We start from the raw sequence: 21571 nt of genomic DNA, 5'->3' as shown, positions 1-21571 counted from the left end.
ATTGTAATTACATATCCAAATCGTTTCTCAAATAATCCTAACAGATTATGTATTTTTATTTAATTTTATTATCCTGTTCACAATTCTATAAACAATGTGCCGTTCAGTCAAAATCATATGTCCAGATCATTTCCCAACTAACTATAACAGCTTATATGTTCCTTTTTTTTATTATTTAGGCCAAAGAAACTCTGTCCAAGAGTTATATGGCATTACATTAGTTTACATGAAAGATACTATACTCTGTTGCAATATTTACTATTGCTACATTGATTCTGGGATTAAATAATACTCGATACACTATACTGTATACGTTACTTTTCCTTCATTTTAAATTCGTAGGTTGCGTTCTTTTAAGAAATGATATCAATATGAGCAAGCTATCCTATTAGGTTCGCAAACTAGAAACCCCATGGTCATGAGTAAGAAAATTTTACAGTTTTTGAGTCTTTTTATCAGCATAGTATTATATTAGGCACATTGTCAAACTATTATATTTTTGATTTAGTTACATTATCCTGATCATTTACATTAATCAAGTGCCGTTTGGTGCTAATCGCATATCCAGATCATTGCCCAAATAATTGTAATAGATTATATATTTTGATTTAATTATATTATTCTGTTCATTTACATCGATCAAGTGCCATTCAATTCTAATCGGATATCCAAATCATTTCCTAAATAATTGTAACAGGTTACATATTTTGATTTAATCATATTATTCTGTTCATTTACATCGATCAAGTACCGTTCAATTCTAATCGGATATCCAAATCATTTCCTAAATAATTGTAACAGGTTACATATTTTGATTTAATCATATTATTTTGCTCATTTACATCGATCAAGTGCCATTCAATTCTAATCGCACATCCAAATCATTACCCAAATAATTGTAATAGATTATATATTTTGATTTAATTATATTATTCTGTTCATATTTACATCGATCAAGTGCCGTTCAATTCTAATCGCATATCCAAATATCATTACCCAAATAATTGTAATAGATTATATATTTTGATTTAATTATATTATTCTGTTCATATTTACATCGATCAAGTGCCGTTCAATTCTAATCGCATATCCAAATCATTACCCAAATAATTGTAATAGATTATATATTTTGATTTAATTATATTATTCTGCTCACACATTTACATCGATCAAGTACCGTTCAATTCTAATCGGATATCCCAATCATTACCCAAATAATTGTAATAGATTATATATTTTGATTTAATTATATTATTCTGTTCATTTACATCGATCAAGTGCCGTTCAATTCTAATCGCATATCCAAATCATTTCCCGAACAACCCTAACGCTTCCATCACCCCCAAAACCCCGAAGAAACCTCTGAAGGGGTCGAGATTCGATCACGTTACCCCAAAGGTTTCCCTACCAAGCGCAGGCTCGGAGGAGCCTTGCACCGAGTAGCGCGCGGGCCCTTGGAAGCAATTAATTCGTCAAATTGATATTCCTCCCGAGGAATTCTCCCAAGACTCCGCGCCGCACCGCTCCGCGCCGCAGCTCGCAACAGCAGCAGCAGCAGCACCCAAGTGTCCCCCCTTGAAAAACATCGGTGAGGTTCGTCGTTCGAGATTCGTGGTTGCGCAGGGTGTACATCTCGCGACCGCCTGAAAATATCTAAAAATAAATAAGCGTGCCCGTTCCCCTCGCAGCCCGTGGTGCACACGTGTGTTGGCGCTGCCGCTCCGCGCGCCAACAGGGAGAAAGAGAGAGAGAGAGAGAGAGAAAAAGTGAGTGAGAAAGAGAGAGAGAGAGAGAGAGAGAGAGAGAGAGAGAGAGAGAGGGTCAAACGGTGCGAGAGCGAGACGGCGAGTGACGGATAGATAGAACAGGGGGCGGGAAGGGTGAACGGGGGAGAGAAAGGAGGACTCGGGATACTCGGGAATAGAGAAACGAAGAGTCGGCGTTGGGAGGGGTGTGGAGGAGAGGGGAGGAGGAAGGACGAACAGAGGAAAGATGAGGCGAACGTGAGTCTCGGCGTGGGAATAAGCGGCAGGTGCGCGACGGCGCTACCGGGACCGGGGAGTCACTTGTGGGGGCAAAGTCCCCCGGTTGGGCCCCCTCCGTGCCACGGAAAGCCGCGGCACCGGCACCGGGACACGCCGGGCCCCACCTCGGGCCCCCACCTCGCGCCCCTTCCGAAAATAATCAAAAAGTATTGCACGTGTAAAATTGATCGTATGCTCCGGGAGCGCGGCCGCAGACGACTTCGAGTCATTCCCTCCGAAATCGAATTTCTTCTTGTTGTACTGTTACTTTTTATCATTTACGCGCGTGTATGCGTACGTGAGCGCGCGCGCGCGCGCGGGTTCCTTCTTCTTCTCCCCTGCGGGCCCCAAGGGGGCAGGAGGGCCCGGCGCACACGTGCAGAAGCGGCCGGCGGGAACCGAGCACGGTTGAACGTTGATTGTCTGGACAAGTGAGACTACTTATCGTCCGTGACACTCCGCTGAACGCAGTGATATCATCCTGGGAACTGCGCCTCGGACGCTTGCATTAAGGACACCGGCTTTCGGTGGACTCGCGAGATGTTGATGCCTCGCGTCTACGCCGACAAATGATGTCGCGTTTAAACTCTTTCGGGTGTGCCTTTCGCGGCGCGTTGATTAACGGACTACAGTGGACGTTCGATTTAACCGAATTCGAAATTGATGGTCGATTTCTTTTCGTTTTCGATAAATTATTATAATAGTATATATATACTATTATTATATAATATTATACTCTATATTATATAATAATGTAATATAGTAGTATAAAATAGTAGTAGTATATAATATATAATAATATAATATTATATAATATAGTATAATATATATATTATTATTACAGCATTTTACATTTCGGTAGTACAGTAGACCCTCGGTTAACCGAACTATTTCCTCGATCTTTATTATTTAGGTTTCTGATTATTCCAAGCAATAACGATGAAACCATAGAAGAACCTATATATAATAATATATATATATATATATATATATATATATATATATATATATATATATATTATTATTATACTATATTATACTATATATATAATATTATACTATTACATATTATATACTACTACTATTATAATAGTAGGTACAATAGCATGCGATGTGAGTCGAGGTCCAATCGAGGTTCTTCTATGGATTCATCGTTATTGCTTTGAATAATCAGAAACCTAAATAATAAAGATCTTGGAAATAGTTCGGTTAACCGAGGGTCTACTGTACTACCGAAATGTAAAATGCTGTTATTGTTAGTCCGGTATTATGTTGCTATTATTCCGATATTTTTCGGTTGTATCTGCGAACCTTTGCAGAATCCAAAATACGAAATACTAATTTGACGTCACGTCGATATTTGAAAATACAGTAAAGACTCTCTTATCTAAAGGTTTATTTTTGTAATATATCCTGATACCATATATTTTGTAATATATCCTGATGATTCTATCATCTAAAAATTTCATTCAAGTTCTCGACTAGGCGATAACGTATCTAAATAATATAATATGACTAGACAATGGAATGTTTGAACACGAAAATATTGTAAAAATAGATATTCGAATAAGGGAGTCTCTATTGTATTTGTATGTTTACCGGTATTTATCGGTAATTTTCTCGGTTTCCTTATTTCGTTATAATTTCCGTAGTATTTTTAATCATGAAGCGACCCCCTTCGATTGCCAGCGACCACACAAAATTATTGATTTGTCTGCAAACGTTTAAATAAATATTAAAACAATGAAATTGCCTCCTAACTTATACCGTATTTTATGAACGAACAAAAAGAAAATTGAGTTTACTTTTTAATGAATTTCTGGAACTTTCTATAGATCAAAAGCAATAAATAATATTTTAATTATCAAGATTTTATTTTTTGCCCGCAACCCTATAGTGTTACCAATGCCGAAAAATGGTACATTTTCGAAGTTCATTTTTACTGTCATATATTCGAACAAACCGAATGTTGCTAACAGTTTAGTGAATAAGTTGAGTCATTCATAAGTTGACAATAGTGTAACAATATTATTCAATCCTTCTTAAGTCTTCATAATTTTGTATGTCGACTACTCATTTTTGCTATAAACACGTGAAATCATGCAGTCTAATCATTGCATTCACGACAAAATGTGGATCATCTTCTATCATCAATCTATCTTCCATGTATCAATCGGCCTTTTACAATAATTTTACGTTCTACAAAATACATAACACGACACTAAAAACCCTGTTCTATGTAGCGGATTCAACACAGTGTGTAAAAGAAGCATGCAGCAAAAGTGTTTATCTGAAGGTATCCGTAAAAAGATCTTCCCCACCTGTTTTCTCGGCCAAAAACCGTGGTTTCAGAATTTATACCAAACTTTCCAATTTCGGCAAATTTACCAAATTTCTGGATCATCCTGAGCGCCCGCCGCTCTTCCATGTTATTCGCGTGTACCTGATGCAAACACGCGTAATAATTTATTCATAGCATTCGGTATGTCTTTATTGGTCGCGTAAACGCGGCATTGGCACGCAACATGCGTGCCGTAAGCAGTGTTTTTAGTCAAAATATTACGACTTACGTGTCTCGTAATTTCGCGTTCGTATATTCGCTCGTGAATGGCCGAATACTTTCAGCGGCGCGTAAGAAAAGTGCCGGGTCCACACGGGCCTGTAACGGTATCTCCCTTTATCTGTCTTCCCGGATAAGAAATGCATGTTATCATATTGAATGATACTGATTCCACACCACGGGAGGAGAAGAACGGAAAACGTTGCTTTCGGCGGTACAGGAAGACTTCGATTAACTGCCTTCACCCTTCTGTTGTGGTCTCCTAATTGCTGCATTTGTCGCGGCTTTGCCCGCTTACATCGCAAGAGGACAAACATTTGAGACAAAATGATGAGAAAATTGTTAGATAATAAATGCTATAAATGATCGCAAGCATGCGCGGATATATTTCTGCCAAAATTCTTCGCCGTTCGAGAGATAATTGCGGTCTATAATTGCGTTTCGATGCACACGAAGTTATATAAGGTATGTTCGACTTATATATAAAATCAACAAACTTTAACCATAAGAAAGAATTTATAGTTAGACAGCGGATCTTTATGCGAAATAGAAATGTTACGCATCGATTGCAAGAAACGGGAACTGCGTGGACATGTGTTTCTGGCTTGAATAATTTTAATGAGTTGGAATATTGGTTATGAATATAACCAAATCGTTGAATTGTTCTAATAGTTTCACTGTTTTGTGTTTCATTTATTGGTTTCGTCGTAAATCCACAGAATCCGCAGTCTATTTATAACAATTACTCTTTACGTTAATTATCGATATTATTTTAACTACTTATTATTATTTATATTATTATTATATATTATATATAATTATTATCATTATTATATATTATTATTATATATATTATATATATTATTATTATTATATTATTTAATTATTATCGAAATTATATAATATTGATTATATTATATTGATGATATAATATTGATTAATTACATAATAAAATAAAGTGTTCCATATTAGGGCAACGCATCCTATATTCGCATGAAAATATGGTAGCTATTAGAATGTGTACTATTCTAGATTATGCGTAAAGTTTAACATTTAGAAAAAGTTATCGGATGTCTCTTTCTTTGATCGAGTTCGGTTTACACACTGTCATTAATTTGTATAATTTCAGTTTGGGCAGTGAACGTACACAACGACGCATGCTTCGGAAGAGCGTTATACGAGAAAAAAAGAAACAGAAATTCGGATTGAAAAGTTTTTTGCTTAAGCAGCTGTACACGAAAATATTTATGCTACCGCGCTGAAACAACTTCTTCGACATAACCTGTTCAAGAGCGGCAAAGCAAATATTTTATTTTGCAAATCATTTTTGCTTGCTTACAAAACCGACACCTCGCTCCCCTCTGCTTTGTTAACTTTATTTTGGCAATCAAAACTGTAGGCCAAATACAGGACACGGGCACGTCACTTTCTTTTTACAACAACGATTGTACGATCCGTTGATCCTTTCGGACGTCTGCTCTCGTGCGAAAGAATGTTTAAAATAATAAGAAGTTCGCGAAGAAATTGCAAAACGAAAATCTCGAAAGCGTAAACGCCGTTATGAATTTTTCTTAATTATCTATAATTATATTTCTAATTAAGACTGCGGATTTTATGCGTTTATAATAAATATAAATAGGTCAAACACGTAGCTATAAGGACGCTAAAATAATTTGACAATATCATTTTCAGTTTATTAGAATTATTAAGAGTAAAGATATTGTTAACTTATATTTCTTGCAATTAAGTTAAATAGTTTGCAGTTTGCATGAGAAAGACACAGAAGTTTTATCAAAATTGAAATCACGGTTATCAATTTTACTTTCAAAAGAATTGAGTGTGTAACTAAGTTAATCATTGCAATTTGTATTTACTATTAAACGCTCTTACAAATGCATATAATCAACGTTATAAGTAACAAGTGTTTTCATTAGTTGCAATTGTAATTTGGCATGCATTGAATTTCGAATATTTACAAAGGAACAGCAACGTATAATTAAAATAGTAACAGAACATTTATTGTATATACTTGTTTGAATTTATTCACTGCGAAGGATATGTCGAAATGAAATATAATTTAAACAGCGCGAAATAATATATACTTCTAATAACACGAAGTAAAAAAATTAAAACAATTAAAATCTGTACAGTAGTAGTACTGTAGTCATTTCAATAAATTGCACACATTGGAAAGATATTCTTCAATTTTTCTAATGTCCTCGCAGTTTTGTACCTAACCTAGTCGTTCTTGTGAAAAATACATATAATCCGCGGAGAACATGCAGAAAACTTATGATTTCATAATGGGAACACATTTTGTATAATACAATGGACATCGTCATGCAAGAATTAAATTCTCTTCAATGGCGACGCGCAAGCGAGCTCTCCATCTTTGAATCCCATACGGCACATCACGATCTGTAATTTTTCTAACCTAACCTGCGTGCATCATCGTTGATGAATTTGATTTCACAGTCATTAACTTGGTGTCAGTGTGGAGTAGCATGACATAATTCCCACCAATTCTTAAAATTTAAATCTCTTTTAAACGAAATAATAATAATAATAATAACAATAATAATAATAACGACGAAAGTCGATTGAAGATTAACTTGTTGCTGTAACAATGTTAATAACTTAAAAGCAACGAGGCAGTATCCTTGAATTCTCCTGAAATTTCTGGTATTATGAATTACTTAGTTGTTTTCGCCATAAATGCAAAAAAACCGCGGTCTAGTCGTAATAATTCATTAATGTTAATTTTAAATAGAGAATTAATCCTAAAAATATATATTATTAATAATATGCTCTTAACAGATACTTGCACATATCAAATATAACTAGGAGTTAGCGAATTTAAAAAGATTAGAAATATAATCCTTGAGTTAAATTTCAACTAAATTGTTATGATTTTCTGGCAGTCAATGCGATAACAGTACTGGAAACACCTTTAATTAAGTTTCAGATAATATCGTCGTAATGAGGACATGACTGAATAACCAAATTTTTCATAAACTTTTAATAGTTAAGTTTTGTTATAAGCAGACCGCGTAATATTATGCAAAATCAATTATCTGCATTAATTGTAAAATACAGAAACTAAAATTGACGTTTATCATTTCTCTTAGTAATTTTAATGAGTTGAAAATAGTACCACAGATTAATTTAAATCCTTTAAATGTTTCTACTGTTTTTGTAATTTTCTTTATCAATTTTTGTCATAAATGCATCAAATCCGAAGTCTAAAATTATACGTTTTATATTCCTATTAGTTCCAAGAAATTTTTAAGAATTCTACGATCAGATCAAGAATTCATTTGCGTTTTATTTTTAAATAAATCCTTTGACGAAGAATCGAGGGCACTGCGGTCAACGACCTTCGCCTGTGGTAAACACCCTATAGCGAATTACAAGCACGTCAGTTTTTTCGTTGACAGTGTCGAATTGTGCGGTTTCTCGAAGGTGGGAAATAATCTGTCTGCGTCTGAATCGCGGACACTGTTGAATGCAATACTACTGCTGGTCGCGTTGCACAAGACCATCGAAATCTGAAGCACGCAATGACATTCGATAAAATGACTTATAAACTTATTTAAAACGATTGCTCTCTGATTTTGTCTTTCACAATTCCTGATAGAAAAATATTTTCCGTAAAATCTTTTTATCGAACTTCTTTTTTCAAGCAGATTAAACAAGGAGCTGGGCAAAATTGTATTGATTCGAATAAATATTTAATCGAACACAAATTTATCCACATAAACGTTTATTCGAATAAAATTGTATTCGATACTATCGAATAAATATTCAATCGAATAAAAATTTACCTAGGTAAACATTTGTTCAAATAAAATTGTATTCGACACTATCGAATAAATATTGAATCGAATAAAAATGTATCTAGATAAAAATTTATTCGAATAAGAATTCACATTCGAACAAGATTTTATTCGAATAAGAATTTATTTGAACAGGTATTCATACTGAAAATAATTGATTTGAATAAAAATGGTAGAATATGAAATATTTTCTCATAGTTTATCGATTTATTTCTTCCATATTATTTTTTCTAATTATTCGAATAAAGGATTTTTCGAGGTACAAACAACTAAAGATCGCAAAAATCACAGTTTTCTCCCGATTTTTGACACTTTCGACCAAAAACTGTAAGAAATCTGCATTATTTTAATTATTTCAATGCTTGAAGCTTGACTCTGCGTTAACCGATTTCGATACAAATCGAAATTTGTTTTTTATTTTGTTAAGAAACGTGAGTTTTTATTCTTTCTTGTCATTCCATGTAATAAAGAAAGTAAAACAATGTATATATTACGATCGATGTCTAGTATACTACTCTTTCTATCAGAAATTCATTTCGCTAAGTCCAGTTTAAAGAAGGTGATTGCGTCTTAACCCTTAAATGCATGATTCTTTGTTTTGAATTTTAAAAAATCGTTTTTTATAGGAATGTAGGTTACGTCATAGGTTACGTCAAAAATAAATCAAAAAATCTAGGTAATAATATCGAGTATTTATTTTGAAAAAAAGTTGTATGTAGACTTTTGGCAACAATATGCGTTTATTACTAAAATCATTGTAGACGTAAACAAATGGTCATGTATTTATATTATCTATTAGTATAGGAATCAAATGCAACATCAAACATTCATAGCTTACCTGACAACAGATCAGAAGTAATTTTTTTTTCAATTAGATAAATCACTCCTTTATAGGAAACTCGAAAAAAGAAAATATCTCTCCAAGTAACACATCGAAGGTTATCACCCAGCACATTCAAATGTCAAAAAACATATAACTTACTCGCCAAAAGTAATGTCAAGTCTTTCATTTCACACATGGTCTATTGTCTATTGTTACCAACGTGTGTTCGGAAACGCACTTACTCAGGTTTTTGAATAAAATTAAGTGGAACTGGAATGTAGACAATTGGCAACAATATGCATTTAAGGGTTGAAAGGTGTGCGAACACTTTTGTGGTCCACTGTGCATTAGCCCTGTTTAAGAATCGGTAAGTCTACTGTTAAAATAGTATTTACCGAGCTCGGGTTCCAACCGATCAAACAGGACCACCTAAACAAAGAAACAACTATTCCAAGGAATGAGTGCGCAGAATATCTCGCGTCCAGTTTTCGGAAACGTAGTCCGTGGACTGCGTTAAGGCCGCGATTTACAGTAAAAAGTAAATTGACTTCCAGCGAGCTTCATTATGAGTCACCGGCGAGCAAAAGAAACAACGGGTGTCGAATGGGAGGACAGAAGAAAGATTGTTTCGAACGGAGAGCTCGCGCGGATAGAATAAAAGGGTGAAAACACGGAGAAATAATGGCGACAACAGGTGAGAAGATATAACGTCATGCGATTGCTATGAAAATCTGTGCGCTCGCGTTACTCGGGTTGCTGAATTTGAATATGTCATAAGAAATGCAAAATTCAAAATGAAAAATCAGAGACACTACTGACATGGGCATTGCATTTAAATTATTTTCTTGTGAGAATTAATAGTTTTCCAATGTTTAACTATAATTATACAATTAAAATATGAAATTTAATACGATAAACTTAATTTTACACCATTTTTGTAATTAATTATGACGCAATTATGTTTATTTTTTTGATTTTTTGAGAACAGTTTAATAAGGCCATGTAGTACGAATATTTTGTCCAAAATAGTAATAAAGAATATGATTAATTATAAACAATGTAATAATGAACAGCGTAATGAATTATAAATATTGTTTGAAATAAAAAAGTGCCATTTTATGGATAGAACTATATTTACGGTCAAAACGATTTTAATGCTTATAGTGTAAAATTATATTCACAGTTATATTTATTAGAATTATGTATGTTAAGAGTTATATTTGCAATTTTACATACAGGGTGTCCCAGGTTTTAATGTTCAAACTTTATCAGTATATTCTATGGCACGAAGTAAGAAAAAGATGTTATGCAAACATAGGTCATATAGAGCTTTATTAAGAAGTTATAACAAAAATTCGTTCAATGAAATGAAAGAGAATAATGAATGATGTCACTCATGTATTTGTCAACAACGGTAGACATTTTGAAATGTATTAATAAACACAGCTTACATAAACACACGGCATGTGCTGATCTATTCAAGCCAATGCTCGCAGTAACAGCAAGTTGATTACTATTCCTATTCTGAATTTTTGTTATAACTTCTTAATGAAGGTCTATATGACCAATGTTTACACAACATTTTTTTCTTACTTCGTGCCATAGAATACACTGACAAAGTTTGAACATTAAAACCTGGGACACCCTGTATATGTAGGACCGCTAACTAGGAAAGGTTCTAACTATTTCTATTTTTTGATTTTTATTATTTATTCTTTTTGTTGTTTGTTGAGTAAGAAATGTAAATGGGTGTGCTCAATACACTGTTTTTTCAGTTTTTATTATTAGGTGCGGTGTCGGTTACTATGGTAAAATAGAAATCAAATTTGTAACAAGAAAAATAAATAATAAAATGTATTTGGAAATGATTATGAAACAAAGAAACAACAGCATTGCCGGAGAAAAGTATATTTTTTTCATAATTACTAAAACAGAAACATGCAAACGAAACTGGAAACGATCAAAAAGAGTTTAAAGATCATGGAAAACTATGTGAAACTATTGAAAAGTATTAGAAATCATTAAAAAAATACTGCAAAGTATTGAAGTTATTGAAAATGGTAAAAGAAACCTAAGACGAATTGAAAACTGTTCAAAACGATTTTATTTTATTTTACTTCTGAAGTATTATTAGCAATCATGACAAAACTGCGATTATTCTCAACCTTTAATTGTTCATAGGTCATAACAACGTCGATAGATTTCGATGCAATTTTCAGGAGTGCATATAACTTATCGATTTCTGCAAAATGCATCCTTTTTCATTTTCGTTGTAGGCAGACAAAAAGTTAAAACACACGAGTTACTTTTATATTTTTCCTCATTCCAAAATTACGAACGAGTATTTTAGTTATTGTACAGTAAATTAGTCCCTCTAATATTTAATACAAAAATATAAGTCACTTAGTCCAGTGCGAAAACAGTTATTCAGCTTTAAAAGATGTGCGAACACTTTTGTGGGCCACCGCAGGCGAAGCAACTATTTAATTCGTCGACGACTCTGGGCCCCGTTAATTAATACACTTACCCTAGTGGCGAAAATGCGTGGTGAAAAGTGAAAATGCTATGGGTGGGACAGGGAGGCGCGGCAGGTAACGCGACAACGAGCGATGATGGGTACGTTTTAAACGGCTGATTTACGCAGGAGTCGCACAGGTGCGCGTGCATTCGGTTCCCGCTTTGTCCGTGTGGTTGCAACGCAATGCGGGCGCTAATTCCTTTGATTTCCTCCCCGAAGAGAATGCTGCGGGGTAGGGAAGGACGGAGAGGGGGAGGTCAAGGACACCGAGGGTACGCGAGGCCTTTTAAAAAAGGGCATCAGGTGCAGGACGCGTTCTGCGTTCAAGGTAGAGTTTAATTGTTGGCGTAAACTTCCCAGCCAAGGACACGCGTTTTCAGGCTGAACCGGCAAGGTCGTCGTTCCGTGATCACTGGTGTTTTATGCACTTCTTGCAACGCGCCGCGTACGAAAGAAAAAAGAAAGAAAGCAGACGCAGATATCTCCGCGACCGGTATATGTAAGTACATCACCACCTTCGTTCTGAACCGTGGCGACTCGGATTTATACGATGCAACGGGCACCGAAAAAAGAAAGAACGCCGCGTGTCGCAATTCCGACAAATTTCAGCTAACGCGTTAATTGAACTGTAGCACGCAGGATTTATGTTATACGTCAGGGAAAAACGTCGCGAAGACAAATTCTATGGACGCGACAAAAATTAAGCAATTTGGAACACGAGGCATTGGTGATCAGAAACTTTAAGCGACAATATCTCGGAAGTGAAAGCACGTCAGGTGCAAAAACATGTAAATTCTTTCTTCAATCGCAGAATTATTCTCACGATTTGCAGGTTACGAAGATCAACGAAATTGTGCTCGATCAATGACACACACGAAAATTCACACTTTTCGAACTGAACCTGGACACGTTTCAAATGGTATTGTTTGGGACATTATTTTTAATTAACATGTTATTTTATTTCATAATTGAACTACGGATCTTTGTGACAAATAAGAACTTTTCGACTCGATTGTAGAAAACGGGAATGAAATGAAAATGTATTGCTTCTTTTGATCATTTCGATAATAGAATTATCCAGTACAAAACGTTACTAATGTACATATATTATTATCTAACAACAAAATGGTTGGATTTGCTCCAACTTTGAACGATTTCTATTTCAGTATCTGCTTCAGTGAAGAAATTTATTAAAACATTTCTCACAGAAATATTTTTACAATTGCAGTAAATGTGCAAGAGAAGATCAAAAGCTAATCATTCCTAGCTTCAGAGAAGCTAATAATGTATGAAATTTGTCTAATGTGTTTACTTTCTGCTACTTTTTTCTAGTCGCTTTTATCGTAAATGATATAAAATCCGCAATTTATTCGTAATTATTTCCGTGCGTGTGATCACTGGTCTGCAGATCTTTGTGCAAAATCAAAATATTCATAAATATCCTCGAGTACGAAGATGAAACGACAGAACAAGTATTATCGAAAAATGAAAACAGTCCGGAAACATAATAAATCGGTATATGGTTACAAGGTTACAGTCACAGAGGGAGAAGAAACTGACACGGAAGATGAAGAAAAGTTTTTATTTCGAGTCGCATAAATTTTTCCAGAAAGAAATGAACAAAAATCGTCGCCTTATAAACGTCTTCGAGTTATCGATGTGCTACTGTACTTTTATGAAAACTAAATACCCCGGTTGGACTTCCTAATGTTAGACTATCCTGTTACAGGAAGAATTGATATTTTCGATTAATGAACTTTTAATGATCGTATCTTATTTTAACACGAGGAAGACATTTCAAACGTTTTCTCTTCACGAGATCCCGAAGCCAGTGCTAACATCACCGCTCGGAAATAAAGAAAACGCATCGCTGGTTGGTCTGACGATCACTTCTCACCTTTTCCTGGAACCTACGATTATATAAATTCAAATAGAAAGTACAGTAATTTCTCTCGCATCGTCAGTTGAACAATTTGGGAAGAGGGGGCACGATTATTTGAACTTCGTGGCGCGTTTTTATAATCGCCGATTATCCGCAAATACAAAAACGAGCCGCGAGGCTCGGATAATCGTATCTCCTCTTCTCAAATTGTCCATTTTTGTTCCCAAGCTGAGGGAAGATATACATAAGTATACTTATAAGTATACTTATAAGATATACTTATAAAAGTATATCTTATACTTATAAGTATACTTTATAGGTATACTTTATATATGTATACTTTATATAGTATACCTTATAATATATTTGATAACTGTATACTTTATAATACAAAATATTGCGCTGACTGATTTTCGCACCCAGTTTACGAATTCAACGCCGATTACGAAAATAAGCGCAAGTTAAGATGCGGTTCGCACTCGTTTTTCAACACACGCGCAAATTCGGATTCCCAGAAAAACAGGAGAAAACGGTCAGGAGCGCGTACGGTAGCCAGCAAGTTGAAAACGAACGGGTATTAACATAAGCAGACGAATAAAGGTCGCGCTCGCGAGGATTTTGTCAGCTCCGGTAGCCTTATTAAAATAATTGCGATAAGTACGTGAAACATGTGCGGGGGGCTACCTCGTAAAACCGATCTTCGCCGGTATCCTAAAGGAACATATGGCATCGGAAATCGCTCCCTTCGCGTGGCGCATAGCGCCGGAGAGTCCAGGCTCTGAAAACACGGTTTTTTTAATAACGACGCGGTGAAACTACGCTCGACGCACCGCGCGGGGATTACGCTCCGCGAATTTTAATTGAACACGAATTCCGAATATCTCGCGCTCTAAATCGTGTTCGATCGGCGTCTATAAAATTTTGTATTAAGCGTCATATTTTTTGTATTGTTCGCACGAGAAACGCGTGGTCGTGATGTTCCGAAACTTAGTACTCGAGTGTTTCGATATTATACTCGCGAGAAATCTGGTATGCAGAGATCAATGTTTGTAATGGCGGATTCAAATTATGCTGACTAGTCTCAAATATAAGATCGCTTAGCATTGCAACGTTTCTTTCTTTTCGTAAATTATCATGCACTGACACGATATGTATAAATCGTTACTTATAAATCGTTATTTATACATCGTTATTTATAAATCGTAACTTATAAATCGTTATTTATAATAATCATTTGTGATCCACAAGGAAATTAATGAAGTTCATTATAACATATCGGTTCAATCTTAACCGAAATTGTACACTGTTCGGTAAAATACATAAATTTACATTTCTTTTAATAAATAAACATTATATTTATGAACGTAATCATTTACCGCGCGATCCGACTTATTTTTGAATGGGAATAATATTTCATTATTTTTGAAAAACAAATTATCATTGGTAATTGGAGCAGCGATATATTAAATATCATTTATTATATTATTATTTTATTCATTATATAATTTATTATATTATTTGTTTTTTATTATATTATATATATTATATTTTTATAGATTGCGTTATATATATATATATATAGATTAAATTATTATATTTTTATATTTTTATATCTATATTTTTATTATTATATATTATATTTTTTTTATTATATTATTTGGTTTTTATTACATTATTATTGTTTATAGGCGACATATGAGCGCCTGTGACGAAATCTTGAATGAAATTTGTAACAGAGGGAAAGATTCGCTGGTATGAACGCGTTTGTCTCCCAATTAGTTCATATAACGGAGGTTCTATACCTTATCACAATAAATACGATCTTTCGAAACGAAACAAAAATTAGTGTCACCGGTATGTGTGACCGATGCGATGCGGCACTCAACGTGTTAAATCCCGACTCGCGATGGAGTTTACTTAACATCAGATAAGTTCAGAGTACATAACCGCGCGATAAAAAGAAGAAGTGTTGCGCTCGAAGTACGAGCCCCGAGTGTGCTCGCGGTAAACATCGACGCGCCTATTTACACGAATTCCACGTACCGGATATACCGGAATATTATTTCACTTTAAGACAGCTGGCAGAATCGTTCGAACCATTATGGAATTGGCCGTGCGAAATTTCTATCGCGCAAGTGCGAACGTCGAAATACGACGGGCAGAGGTGATATGGAAGGGGTGCGTATCGAAGAAAGGGACATTGTAAATTACCTCGAACATCGGTGAAATGTTCTTTTTGTTTTTAAGCGATATTCGCGCGTATGCATATGCAACAGTCGGTCACGAAAATATTCGGATGACTTTTTGCACGGTGTTTTGTCCGTACGTTCGGTTAGTCGCCTAACGTACATGCGCGACCGAACTATTGTACGCTCGATTCGCGCTTCCTACGGCAAATTAATGACGTGGAAGGGTCTCTAGTAGTCTTAGAGAACTTTATTTTTTGTGTTGTACTCTCTGCGAGCGCTGGTGGAAGAATGCTCTTCCAACGCTGGAAAGTCGTGGATGGAGGTAGATTGTTTATTATTGGTCAAGGCACGAATCACCCCTTGGAGGGGGGTGTCTGCCTTGACCCTTGTTGGGGCCTGAGAGGGTTTCCCCAATGGTGGGACCTTTTTATGGCCCTTGTCTCTGGACGCAACACACGGAATACAAAAACATAGAATCAATTGATATTTTAACCTCTTAGGCACTATGCACCACTATAGTGGCTTTCGCGGATGTCATCTTTCTGTACGACGCGCCACTATAGTGGCTTTGTTTGTTAAATTGTTGAAGTTAAAATGTGTGTATCATATCGTTAAGAAAAATTATAATTTAATCATCGAACACTTCATTCCAATGTACTCGTGTAAAGAACAGTATTATCCGTCACACATTGCAGTGCCGTATCATTTACACGTAATTCGCGTTGAACTCTGCCGTACAGAGAAACAGCCTCGCGCGAAATTCAACCGTGCCTAAGAGGTTAAAATGCTGGTGAAAATGATGAAATTTTTGGAAACGTCGGTAGGCCTGGTTCACTAAATAAACGCCAAAATTGCAGAAATTAATCCTTTGCACTCGAGTGACGACTCCGAGACGCCATTAAAAATTGCTACGTCACGTTTCAAAATAATTTTGTTAATCAAATTTGTTTATATTTAAAGAGCTGTTGAAAGCGTAACTGTCACAATATTGAATTTCATACACAGAAAATACACTAAGTCATATAAAATGGAAAAACTGTCGGAAAAACTATTTTTTAAATTTTGCGTTAAGTCGGCTTCGACTGCAAAGGGTTAAAACTGCTTGAAATAGCAAAGAAATAGAAAGAACTCGTATTATTGAACTGCTTGATTTGACTGAGTAATTAAACATTAAATTCTATTATGCACGCTGAAAATAGCGGGTCTTTAGGCAAGATAAAAATTGTCGATGTTAATTGCAAAATAGATTGCGGAGAAAATTCTCTCCCTTTTACGAAAAACGCTTCGCTTTTTTTTGCAGATGTCCAGCGGCCAAATCTATTTTGTTTATCAAATTCTTTATGTTTTTTTATCCTCTTCCAGGTTGAAAATGATAACCGATAAAGAGAGGGTTGCGAAGAAAGTAGAGAGGGCGGTTGGGTGGGCACCGGGCGGTGAAAAACGCCGAAAACAAATGGCAACAAAATCCGGAGCAGCGGCTGCGAAAATCGTGATGGTCCCTTTTAAAAGTGCGACCGTAAACCGTGCAGCGTTATATGGGTCATGAAAAAACCGCGCAGCGCGGGGAATTCAAATTACTTTTAAAAGGACGGTAGTAAAATCTGGGTTAAGATCCGCAATCTAAGTAATAACAGGGTGTGCGGCGCGCGTCTTCCACGTGTTAGGTTCGGCCACCGCGAGCCTCGGCATCGTTCGTCGAACGAAAAAGAAAATGGTTGGTAGCCGACGAAAAAATCGAATGACGAATGAAGCATTAAAAGGGTCGGCCGACGCACACTGCGATGAGACGACGAAGTTCGGCAGAAAGCAAAAAAAAGACTTTTAATAGAAATGACATAAAGCGATGCTATTTATTTTTTTTATTGAATTCATTTATTTAACCCTTTGCGCTCGAGCGATGACAACGAGGCACCGCTAAAATTATTATATCACGTCCCAAGATAATTTTTATGTTATCAAAGCTTAGATTGAAAAACTTGTTAAAAGTATAACTGTTGCATGAGTCATGAGACTCAATTTCATATGCAAAAAATGCACTTTGTCATATAAAATGGAACTACTGTAAATCGGAAAAATTATTTTAGATTTACAATTAAAATGGCTTCGAGTGGGTACTTCGATCTTCATCTTATTTTTCGATGCTACCAAAGTCATTTATGCGGATTGCATAATTGAACAATTGGTATTCCTGACGGCGTGAACATTTAACCTTGGAAAATGTTGAACTTGAAATATTCCAGCAAAATTGTGATTTATGTTATGATTTATTCTATTTAACATTAGGTTGACAAAACCCGTTGCAATGACGGGTAATTAATGTTTTAATTTGTGATTATTCAGATCGTAAAGATGCATTTATCAGTTATTCATTTAATATATGCGTTACTTGCGGAAAATATTACAATGACACTTGTTAAATGACACTTGTTATACTTTTATAAACTAATAATATCTTTTATAATGTACCTGTAAATTACTAATAAAATAACTAATAATTGAAGTAACTAATAATAAAATAACTAACAATAATATAACTAATAATTAAAATAACTAATAATAAAATAAATTTTGGTGCTCCGTAAATCTAGCGCCAACCATAAATTTCCAATGTTAAAAAAATGTTCGTACCACATTCCCTCTGTATCTCCCTTATTCTACATTTCAGCTGTAACGTAAACAAACAATTTCCATCAAAAGTTCTATAATTTCGGACGCATCTTAGTCGTTTAACCCCAGCGGGCGAGGAATTGATCGAGCAGAGCGGTGGCCGCGAAGAGCGTTAGGGAGACAGGCGCATAGAAGAGACCGGAGGAAATCTCTCTACCGCTCGGCCGATCGCTTCGCTATCTCGCTCGCTCGCTCGCTCGGCTAGCTAGCCGAGCACGGCTCGGACGAGTCAATTCCGGCGACCATGGCCCCGAGAGTCGATGGTTTGCCGGAGAGCGAAAGGAGCCAAGGGTGGCCGAGGACGTCCGAGGAAGGAGCGGTGGCTGGGGGGCAAAGCGATCTCGTGGGAAAAAGGAGCAGGTGTGACTCGAGCGAGACTCCGTGCGGAGCGACGCGAGTCTCTCCGGAGAGCTTGTGACGCGGCGCACACACGCAGCCCAGTGCGCACGCGCACGAGCGTGCGGACGGAGCGTGTGGACGGAGCGTGTGGACGAAGCGTGTGGAACACGTGGTCACGGCGTCCGCGGTGGGCGTGCGTGAACGGAGTCGGAGCCTCCGCGTGGCCGTCGCGCCGCGCCGCATCACTCCGCTCCGCTCCACTCCGCTCTGCGCCGCATCACTCCGCTCCGCATCGAGCCGAGGAACGTTCAGCGAAACACGACGATATCCACCGAACAAAAAGGAGATCGCGACGCACACGCGTACACGTACCCCGGGACTCCGTCCGAGAGCCGAGAGGAGCCCGAGTCCGGTTCCGGCTGGAGGGGACCAGCGATAGATAAGAATTGCCCGAGGGGGGAAACGAGCAACAGGAGTGACGGGTTATTATTGGTCATCATCGTGCGCTGATCGATGGATCACTCCGCGGCAACGCGATTTCACGCGGTCCGTAATTGCTCTCGTTAAAGTAGTTACCGATCGACCGTGCCGTTCGGACCGTGATTCCACCCTCCTGCCCCTAACTTTTCTTCTTTCTTTCTTTCTTTCTTTCTTTCTTTCTCTCCTTCTGTCTTTCTTGCGCCCCGTGCCCACCACCCCTGCTCCTGTAATTGTTAGCAACTAATTTAATAACCGGCGCGGAATTGGTTTCGCGAATCGCCGCTCAATTATTCGGTATGACTGATCGGAGGGTTGAGGGTTCACGATGGAGCTCGGGGATGCTCGGTATAACCGATTTTACCGCGTTCGTATTTCAGCGATTTTACGGTGTTTAACCCCTTGTCGAAATCTTTTCTTCACAGTCGGGATACGATTGAAAGTATTTGTATTTAAGTAAAGTATTAAGTAAAATATTTTAATGAGAGATTTCATAATAAAACGTGATAAATATAAATTTATATATATTATATACACATATATATATATATATATATATATATATATATATATATATATATATATATATATATATATTTATATTTATTACGTTTCATTATGAAATTATTGCAATTGAAATACTTATTATTATAACTATAAATAATAAAGTAAGTATAAATAAGTATAAATACTTATTATTATATTTATTATAATAAATATTATATTATATTATAATATAATAAAAATAATATAAAAATAATAAAACGTAACAGTTAATGAGGAAAAGAAGGGCGAAAGCAGCATGGGACATTTGTAGTAGTTAATCTTTCGCATATACACAGCACATACATAGGGTCTCCTAGACGCTAATAATATATTTTATGCGTTTCTGAAATATCGATGCAACGATTGCATAGGTATGAGCAGAAGACGTCTTCGAAGCGCATAAGTTATTTTTATAACATACAGGGGGTGTTTCGTAATTCATAGTACAAATTGGGTTAGGTAGATTCTACGGCTGGAAATAAGATGTATTCATTTTTAGTGGGTCATGTTCGAAATCGTCGTAACTAGTCTGACTCGTTGACATGGCGCAAGGGGTTAATTATTTCATAAGAAACTTATCGCTGTTCTAATTCAGTACTGGAACATTTAAAGAAGAAAATTTTACTATTTCATAGCAAATAGTATTGTCTGGATAATGCAATATCTTTAAATGTATAAAGCGAAAGCATTAATTACCAAATCCCACTGTTCCATTCCTACGTTCTTTGTGTTTATCTGGAGTAATATTAAGACATCAAAATATCTATGTTTATATAGATTTTTTTCTTATATTTATTTATATTTATATCCATATTTATTTTATTCTATTTTTTTCAATATACATTAGTACAAAATTTAGCGAAAATAATGTTCCATTACTTTCGAAAACCAAATCGTTATTGGGAACATAGAACTTTTTAAATGCCTTTTTTCTTTGAACTTCATTATTTAGACGTATCACAGCACCGGTTATATGTAAATTATCGATTCAATTGCCGTTCTCTGTAATTTCGAAACGCGGTAACCGTCCGAATTCAAAGAAATTCGGCTGCGCCGTATCGTGCGAGTTCGGTAAACCGTAACGTATTAATTTTACGATAATTACGCATGTAAAACACGTGTCTACCGTTTAATTTCTCGCGCTTCTACATATTACGCGGCTTACATGCACGAATTATCGATGTCCAATGATAATCAATTAAGATTAACCACCGTGTGTGTATCGTTGGGTTTCAATATTGTGATATCCGTGCAAAAGTATTTTTCAGGTCGAGAAGGGAAAAGAAGTGGCTGGCTCCATTAATTATTATCGGTGGTCATTAATCGACGGCAGACTTCACAGCAATGCGATTTACGAAGTTTCGTAATTGCACTTCTTTCGAGGAACTGAAATGCGCCGGCGATTATTTCCCGAGGAGCGTGTAATATTTACGCGTTTCATGGATATATGTTGCATTAGTTGCATGCGCGACCGTAATATCATATTTTCCAACCTGACGTTTAATTCGTCGCGATTTTTCGAAGTTGCTCTCGCGCGGACAATTAACCGGGATGTTTTGCGATTCCGTTTAATTATATTTAATTCCGCGTGGAAACGTTTAAATTGCTTCCTGACATTTTTCTGATACCGAGGCGGTGTATTAATTGCACACGTCCGCTGTACAATGACAGAGATATGTTAATAATTACATTGCTCATTTTGGTTTATTG

General features: G+C 36.1%; 1 protein-coding gene across 5 annotated transcripts in view; it reads right to left on the bottom strand.

Moving 5' to 3' along the window:
• LOC117219088 (uncharacterized) overlaps positions 1-21571 on the bottom strand; it is a 327339-nt gene that overhangs the window by 87579 nt on the left and 218189 nt on the right. For 2 of the 5 annotated variants that reach the window (XR_013034611.1, XM_076525810.1), the window contains one exon: positions 13328-13671. The exons of the other annotated variants lie outside the window; for them this stretch is intronic. Coding sequence is in view for 1 of the 2 variants with exons in the window: in XM_076525810.1 (XP_076381925.1) it covers positions 13602-13671 (70 nt within the window). In the remaining variant the exon portion in view is untranslated. Of the gene's footprint in view, positions 1-13327; positions 13672-21571 lie in introns of those variants that run through there. 5 annotated transcript variants of the gene reach the window in all.

This window comes from Megalopta genalis, chromosome 12 (genome assembly GCF_051020955.1).
Source record: "Megalopta genalis isolate 19385.01 chromosome 12, iyMegGena1_principal, whole genome shotgun sequence".
NCBI classification, from domain to species: Eukaryota; Metazoa; Arthropoda; class Insecta; order Hymenoptera; family Halictidae; genus Megalopta; species Megalopta genalis.
Note: the sequence above shows the minus strand (reverse complement) of the source record. Positions and strands in the feature narration are given on the sequence as shown.